The sequence below is a fragment of the Pan troglodytes genome, chromosome 7 (genome assembly GCF_028858775.2).
Source record: "Pan troglodytes isolate AG18354 chromosome 7, NHGRI_mPanTro3-v2.0_pri, whole genome shotgun sequence".
Classification (NCBI taxonomy): domain Eukaryota; kingdom Metazoa; phylum Chordata; class Mammalia; order Primates; family Hominidae; genus Pan; species Pan troglodytes.
Window position 1 is genome coordinate 85,338,873 of NC_072405.2, and position 8,628 is coordinate 85,347,500.

The following is an 8,628-nucleotide window of genomic DNA, read 5'->3' on the forward strand; positions in this document are numbered from 1 at the left end:
GGGTTCTAACATAACCTAAAGGTTGCCATGTTTATGCTAAATGGAAAGGATCTCCTTTTGAGAGCTTAAAAGTTTCACATTTAATAATAGTTTGGAAGGAAACTATTGCCTCTTTCTAATTGAAGAATACAATGATCTCAAAGTGGAATTGTTTTTGATAATCCCTTCCCCGACTAAAGTGAATTTAAAGAGATTTAGTAACATAGGAAATTAAGGGTTTGAGAATAAAATAGATACTACCCTGTGATAAAGACAAGCAAATCGGTTGGCCTGCCAATTGGTAAGCCATATTTTCTGAGAAGCTTCATTTGTGCCACTTCACAAATTATGCTCTGCTGCAGATGCCCATGTTGAACGGAAGGGACCTTTAAGAGACAGTCAGCCGGCTGGTTTGCACTGGGCCAGAGGTTGAGTAGAGTTACTTAAATCCCCAGAGCATCATTTAGTTAATGTTAGTCTTTTTTTTCCCTCCTCCTGCACCCGCCCCCCACCCTCCGCCCCCTGCTCCCGCCCCCGCCTCTGCCCCCGCCCCCGCCCCGACCATCCTGTCCACTCAGGCTTCCCTTTTCTTCTTTTGATGAAGTTGATCTCTTATTACTTACAGTGCATATATTCACAAAAATTTTTCCTCAAATTTTCGCAACACATTACATGAACCCAGAAGAGCCATATTAGGAGATGGCGATGAGAGTTAATGATATATTTTTAGATAAAGCCATCCTCCCGTGCAATCACATCAGAGTCATCAGCTCATTTGTCATGGCTGAAGTGAAAATGTCAGGACCAATGAGTGTATGAGTGCTGAAGGGGGCGAAAGGGCTTTTGGAGAGAGACATTTTTGTGCTGGGAGTCGGTCATGGCTTAGATTTAGCTCCAGGGAAATATTGGGATTAGCCAACACTGTGTACAAATCCTTAGCACAACAGAATTAGTTGGGAAAATGGGGAGGTGGGGGTCATGAGGATAGGCACATTTCTGGAGACATTCTCCAGGCTACAGGCCAGAAACTATGGAAAAGAATGAGGTGATTTATAAAATTCTTTTAAGGGATATGTTGTATGCAGGTTCATCAATTTCAAAACTCAAGTCATAGGTTTGAATGGTGCCAAGGAAGACCTGCATGATGTACCACTAAATACCTATATATGGCCTCTGTTTTAAATTTAGCTGCATGAAAAGAATTTCAATCTTAACATCCATTTGAAAAGTTTTCAGAAAGATAATATTGGAGTACACAAAGATAACATTCAGGCATAAAGTACTTTTGACATTATGGTAGAATGGAAGTTAACACTTAATTTAAATCACAGTAATTATGACGAAATACTTGTTGCATTGTTGAATTTACACAAAACCAAGAAGCTAAACTTTCTTTACAGAGACTTCATTCTGAAACTTTAATTGAAAAGCAAGTTATTTTCTTTAGCTGCAGAAGTTCTTATCTTTGATTGACCAATACTAGCAGATTTATTTCATTTTAGGTCCAGTTAACTGTTCTCTTTCAGATAATGTACCCATACAATCTTTTCTTGTTTAATTCTATTGATTTACAGTGTTAAAGTGAAATAATCTGATACCTGTTTCCTGCCCTTTGAGTATTTGTCGTCAAAGAGGCTGATTAGTTTTTTCCCCCAGCTCTTTAACTGTTTTAAATGTATAATTATCATTGCATGTCATTTGATAGCTGCACTAATTGCTGCCAACTATTGTCTGTTTGCACTTAATGCTGAAACCTGATCAACATCCTGCTTTGGTTGATGTTTGGTGGTAAACTTTAATTAACTCTTATTGCATTGAAGAAGAGTTCAAGCTTGGTGCTAACTAATCATTTACCTTCATTATGTCCTGACAGCTCCACTTGTTCTTGGTCCTAATAGATACACCAGTCAGTAAATAAACCTGCAAACCTCATGACTTGTAGTTTCTCCACACTGATATTTTGCTACTTAAAGTATAAGATAATTGGGCCCAGATAATTATTTAGTTAGTTTAGTATCTCTAGTTCTGTAGACACTAATCTTAAATTGCTTATTTCATGCTGGACAATTTCATTTTAATAGAAACTATAGATTTGAGATAACATTATTTCTTCAACATGGTTCCTCTGAACATGCATCTTTTGAATCAATACAATTAAGCTTGTCTCCTGTTGGAATTCTTGTAATTATTTTTCCTGAGATACTTTTCCTGTAATGATATTGAAGTTAAAGTAATCAGGTTACCAGCAGATCATGTAAAATTCAACTCAGAATTGCTGGCTGCTTGATTTTAATTTGTCTGACATCAAGTTTGTTTGAAAAGGGATAATATGTGGGTAAACCAAGGAGCTTATAATTATGGTTGACGGTTGTTTATAATGAAATCTAATTAAAGTTCATATATTTAAAACACAAAAGCTAATTACTGAATTGCCCACTTCACTGATGGGCAGCAGTCAAATTTACTTTCAGGCCAAAAAAAAAAAAAAAAAACTCAAATAAAAATCCCCAAACAAAAGGCTCTTCATAATAGCAATAAAATAACAACTAATCTCAGAAATCAAACATAAATTTGCCAATATTTCATCCAGAAGAAAACTTGTCATTCTACTTATGTTCTCTATTATGCTAGTCCTAATGTGGTTTTTAATATAAAGCTATTTAAAATATTTACATGGAATGTAAAAAGACACTTGTATTTGGTAGAGTCTAAGAGTATTATATAGTAAGATGCACTTGGTAGTGATTTAAAGAATTTATGCATATAACTTTCTTGAGTGAAACTATTTGAAATCATATAAAATTATTGAAATCATTGCTCAAGAAATAGGAATGTTTGCTGGTGTACTTGACTTGTAATTGATTTTATTTAGATAATTATGGTAGGTTTAGCCTGCAAGAAATGATTTTTAAAAAATATGTACCTACGCTATTATACTTAGTTATAGTGGTTATGAGATCATATTGGTAGCAATTGTGAAATAGAAATAATTATACAATTGTTTTTTCTTTGAAATATTTGGTTGTCAGTAGTTCAATAATCAATTTCATATATGAATAGACAAAGGAGAAAAAATATAGACGCATGTTAAAATATACCGTCTTTACATTGTCTTTCATATGTCTTTACATACGAAATAAATTGTATGTGCACTGGTTTTTACTAGTTCGGTATATCTATTTTTGAAGCCAAATATTCTACAGTTATATATAACTTAATAAAACCAATTAAGATTAATTTTTTAAATGTTCTTATGTGATAACTTAAAAGGTTATCAACTACGCACTCTTAGATATGCATATGCCAGAGAGATTAGTCAGTTACATCTTAAAGACTAGCAATATAACATATGAAAAACATGGTAACTATGATTTATAAATTCCAAAAATGATCGACGCGGTTCATGTTTTTCCAAGGAAAACTAAAGTGTTCTGTGTTAAAGCTTCATGTTTAGCAGTGTAATTTACTTGAACTTTCAGATATGGTAGAAATTGAGGGAGGGGGTTTGTGAAAGAAAAATAATTCTGTCCATTATTGAGATGCCTGTAAATGTAAGTGTAATTTACACAACCTTTCCCTAACTTCAGGGTATATTTATATGCATTTTATCATAGTACCTGATTGATTTATGGATTAATATTTTTTTAGGGAAGAAAAATTAAAAGGATCATATAGTCATTTAACTCTAATCCTACTTTGCATAGATGAGCCAAAGAGGAGATGATTAATGCTGAAGTATGGCTGGGTCACTGGCATTTGGAAGTACCTTTTTCCTCAATAAAGACAGGAAAAAAAAGTCAGTATATTCTCAGTATTGGCAAACAACAGCTTTCTAGTAATACTTTAGCTGATTAGGAAATCCTTAACCTTTAATGAAGCAATCACTACAAAGCCTTAATGTCAGCTGGAATACTAGCAAAACAGTATCAAAGAAAGACTCAGAAAGAGGCACTGAACATAATTACAGTTCATGTCCTTGTCTCACACCAATGCAAACTATTCATTTTCAATTAGAATGAATAAGAAAATTAGAAATCAACTAGATTGGTTGCAAGTACCAAAGTTTGTTTATAGAGGGTAGCTAAATTATTGGGTCCATCTTGCACACTGATTATAAAATTTTCCTGAAGCAAACAAATAAAATGAGTCATATAATAGTGTAATTTTGTTAAGGAGAGATTATTGATTCCTCTCTAAGGAAAGTAGCTGGAGTTTGATTAAAGTTTTGAAGAAAACTGAGTAAAATTCCTATTTCCCACAACTATTCAAATTTAGAACTATTGGACTCATTGGTAAAGTGCACCTTTTCTCCTTAGCTCTTCATCACATATGTTTAATGCTATGTAATAGTTATATACAGTCTATGCAGATTTAGTGATGTGAGAGAGAATGAGGGAAATGAGGGTGGGAAGAGAGGAAGAGAAAGAAAAGAATGAGAGAGGGAGAAGAAGACTATCAATCACAGGGTCCCATTTACAGAGAAGAAAACAAATCTTCTTTGACTAGCTAACAGATTTTAATGAGAAAAATGAGAGGAAAACAGAGAAAAACGACTTAGTTGGCTCACATACTCATACTTGTCTTTGTAAACTTTCTCTATTTAAAAAATGTGCCTGTTTTAAATGCTGAATATATTTGGTTACATCCTTCTATTCAAACTTAATTACCTTCTCCCCTTTGTCGTGACATGGGTGGAAAGTTTTTGCCGTGTCAGGAGAGGTCGTCACACATTCTTTTGCAGTTCTCTTCATTAATTCCTTCTTGCAGAAGCATTTTCTCTCGTGCTGGGAAGGTAGGAGGGTGTAACAGAAGAGCCCTGAAACATCAGCAGGAAGCTCTAAGCTGGTTAATGCAGTATAATTGTCTGGACATAGACTGGTCTTTGTTTGTGTGGTTCACTCCGAATCAGCTGTAATTAACTCCAGAGTGTTTCCAGATTGCCAGCAAAGAAAAATTACAGCTTTTCTGTTTTAAATTGTAAAGCTCACAAACATTAACTATGCAGATTGCATTTACTTTGATATATTTCTATCTTACAAGTAAAAAAGCTTGTTTGGCTACCCAACCCCCACCTCTAAAAATGTGCTTTTGTTAAGTTATTTGATTTAGTGTCTATTGGAACATAATGACTCCTTAATAGTTGGATTTGAAACCTTTTCACTTAATATTTTCTATCCTTTTACATCCTTGCATTTGCTGTCCTTCTTGCTAATGTTTTTAATACTGCAGTGGGGAAAAAGTTACACAATCTTTCATGAAATACTCCACATACACCAAAATAAGCAAATAGCAGAGCAAGGTGAATTAAAGAGAAACACTAGCACCAACTTAAGACTGAGATCAAAGATGTATCTGACGTAACTGGTACTTCCACACAGGTATTTACCTGCGTTATGATATATCAAAAGAGAGACTGAGAAACAGGCAATTCCCCTACCCTCTTCTCTTGGTTAGCACACCACACCCTTTTAAAAGCTTCTGTACAGTAGTTTATAATTATGAATTCCAACTTGGGTAAAAGTGGGGTAGCGATAGTGGTGTGAACTAATACAGCCTTGTACACAAAAGATTTGTCAGCAACTGATGCAAAAAAAAAAAAAAAAAAAGTCCAGCCAAAATTCTTTTTTTTTCTTTCTTCTGAATTTAACAATAAGGAATTTAAGCCTCAATGTGGCTTTAGCAACCAAAGAAAAGAAGCTCTTGGTGTCTGCATAATACCACTTTGATGGATTTTTTTCATCAGTTCTCTGTACGTGGCAACAAATAAACAAGTATAATTATACTTGTGAAGGTCTATTCATTGCTTTGTCAGGATTAGATATATGTGCCGTTTTCACACTGCGCCTCTCTTTTGTCTTTGCCTAACTCACTATGACATATTGATAGAGGATTTGGAATGGGGAAAAGGCCACAGCAGAGACAGTGATGACCTTTTGGAAACTTGATATAATTCAAGGATTTTTATTTATTTTCTTTTTTTTTTTAAATTCGTAACTAGTTACCAAATTATCATGTAAGTGGACAACTTTTAACCCATGTAAAATGGAGTAAATAAAGACTCAAAGTGTTATGAGATGGCTAAAGAGCAGATGAGAATAAAAACAATAGGCTAAGGAGCCCACTGGTCTTCTTTCCCAGCACTTAGCAGAGTGGCTAACCTAGCATTCCTTTCCCATGATTCTTTCCTCTTGATCAGATCACGTTCTTTTTAATCATTTCACAAACACTGTCTCACTGGACCGTAGAAGAGGGCTGGGACAATCTCAATTAAAAAACAGAGGTAAAACTGGCCTCTCTGATTTTGGGTTCTAATGGGAACTCTGCTTTCTGAATGCAAAGGAATTCTTCTATTGTTCAGAAAGCACCCCCTTTCATTAGTCAGGCTCCTTGTAGGTGGGTTTGGTCATTTAGCAGAGCAGAGTTTAGGCAGCAGTAACTTCAGACGAAAGCAAAGCAGAATGAGTAATAAAAGTTCTTTTCTGCATATTGTCCATTAGTTCTGAAAAAGAGATTTGACATGATCAAAGTCACTGATCTTGTGAATTACTGAGAATACCAAAAAATGTGTATGTACACATATTCTAAGCAGACCAGCAGGTATGTATTGCTCTGAATTTAGCATTAAAACTATGTTAGGTTTTCTCTTCGGGATTTCTTGAGGACTTTGGTGATTTTACAAACAGAATGTCTGGCAGTAGGGAACAGAAGTTGGTGAACACTAAATAAAAATCACCTTAAATGGTGAGGGAACTTTTATAGTGAGTTAACTTGTTATGCAGTCATTTTGGAATGAATTCTATGGTTTAAGTTAAATGGTTGTTTTTGTGGTCTTTTTTACTGGGACTTATAAGACTTTATCGTAAATTTCTTAAATGGGTCACTTTGATAAAAGAAAGACCTCGTCTGACATTGACGACAGTGAAATCACTTAGCATCATATTCAGTGTCACTGTACATAAGGATCTAAATAACTTTTTATCTATACAAACTAAAGTGATTCCATCAGAATATACTGAAAAACATTGTCATGGTTGTAGCCAATAGCAACAAAATAAAAATTTTAAAATCAAATAATATATTATTAGCTATATCAATTTAGAGAGTTTTGTTATTGTTGGTTTTAGGATGAAATGTAAATTTGATTGTATAGAAGACAGGTATTTGACTTAGTTTCTGATTTATGTGTAGTTTATTGCGAAGAAATTGATTGGCAATTTTCTGTAAAATTGTATGGGAGTATTGTACCAAAATATATCCTACCATATTGCTTTGACCTATGATGGATTCTTTAACGTGGTTTTCATAATTTTTTATATAGCAATAATGTTACATTTTGAAGGTGACTTCTGGCTCTTTTAAGTAAAAGAAAAAGATCGGATCTACTTTATGTAGAGAAACATTGAGATGATACATTGCAGGGTTTATTCCACATCTGGCCAAAATTGTTAACTGCACATTTTATGCAATTCATTTGAGTTGCATTTAGAATGTGTGTAATAATTCTAGCTAGTGACTGTATTTGTGGGATGAGAACTGTTTTAGGAGTGAAGATAGAACTAAATTCAAATAGCATACATAGCTTAGAAACTTTTTTACAAAGCTGTAAAATGTTGAGGAGCTTTCCTCACTCTTTCTAATTAAAGTGAATTTTTTTTACATATCAGATATGTGCATCATGCCTAGCAGGTTACCCTATCATTGGGGAAAATCACCCTCGGTTCTGGAACTTTACATTTTAATCTAGCATCATTAATTTAGTATTATTTACCAACTTGCATTCATTCCAAATTTCTAGTCTCTTTCTGACTCCCTCATTTCCTTCAGGCCAGCAAGAGATTATATTTTAGGCATTTTGGCTGCCTTCAGTATGAATACGTTATTTGTGCAGAATTGGCAAATGCAAAGATAAACATTAATGTTTATGGACTAATTAGAAAATTATTAGGTTTTCTTACTTATGATTATCAGATTATTTCAGGGGGTTTTGAAAGCTGTATGCATGCCATAAGGATAATTAACCTGAAGCTCATCAATGATTAAAATTAAAATTACACACTAGGCTTTGTGATGTTTGATTTGTGAGCAATTAGAATGTCAGATACCAAAACGAATTTTGAATTCATTTTCAGGGTCCCATCTCAGATACCAAAACGAATTTTGAATTCATTTTCAATCTATGCAGATCTTTTAATGTTTTCTAAACTGATCACTTTCTCTCTGATTGGCCTGACAAGATTGGATTTGATTACAGTAAAGAGAGTATTAATAAGCTATTCTTTATACTTCATATGCCAGTGACCTTCACTGATGTCTTTCTTGTATAAGAACATTTTAAAAGGGATTTCTAAAATGCTTAGTAATATTAGTGAACCCAATATTCTGTTTTGTTTTCTTCTAGTTCTCTGCCACTCTGAAGACTGTGTAATAAGGTATAGGGATGGGAGGAGCATCCAGGCTGAGATAGTACATATTTATCATAACCAATATGATATGCAATGTAATATAGCAACATTAATCTTTCTTGTTTTAGAAATTGTCAGGATATGTGAAAGTGTTGATACTTTTAAATTAAGGTGCTGGCCTTGAAGTTATGAGACTCTTCAAATTTAAGATTTGAAATAAGGTTGCTTACCTGTTTCATGAAATCAA

At 33.9% G+C, this 8,628-nt stretch overlaps 2 protein-coding genes across 6 annotated transcripts in view; one reads left to right on the plus strand and one right to left on the minus strand.

The window, feature by feature from the left end:
• LOC748549 (uncharacterized) overlaps positions 1-8,628 on the minus strand; it is a 92,289-nt gene that overhangs the window by 83,168 nt on the left and 493 nt on the right. The window contains exon 2 of the mRNA XM_063816119.1: positions 4,647-4,795. Within this exon, the coding sequence (XP_063672189.1) occupies positions 4,647-4,795 (149 nt within the window). The remainder of the gene's footprint in view (positions 1-4,646; positions 4,796-8,628) is intronic.
• ZFHX4 (zinc finger homeobox 4) overlaps positions 1-8,628 on the plus strand; it is a 185,889-nt gene that overhangs the window by 12,971 nt on the left and 164,290 nt on the right. The gene's annotated exons all lie outside the window — the stretch shown is intronic.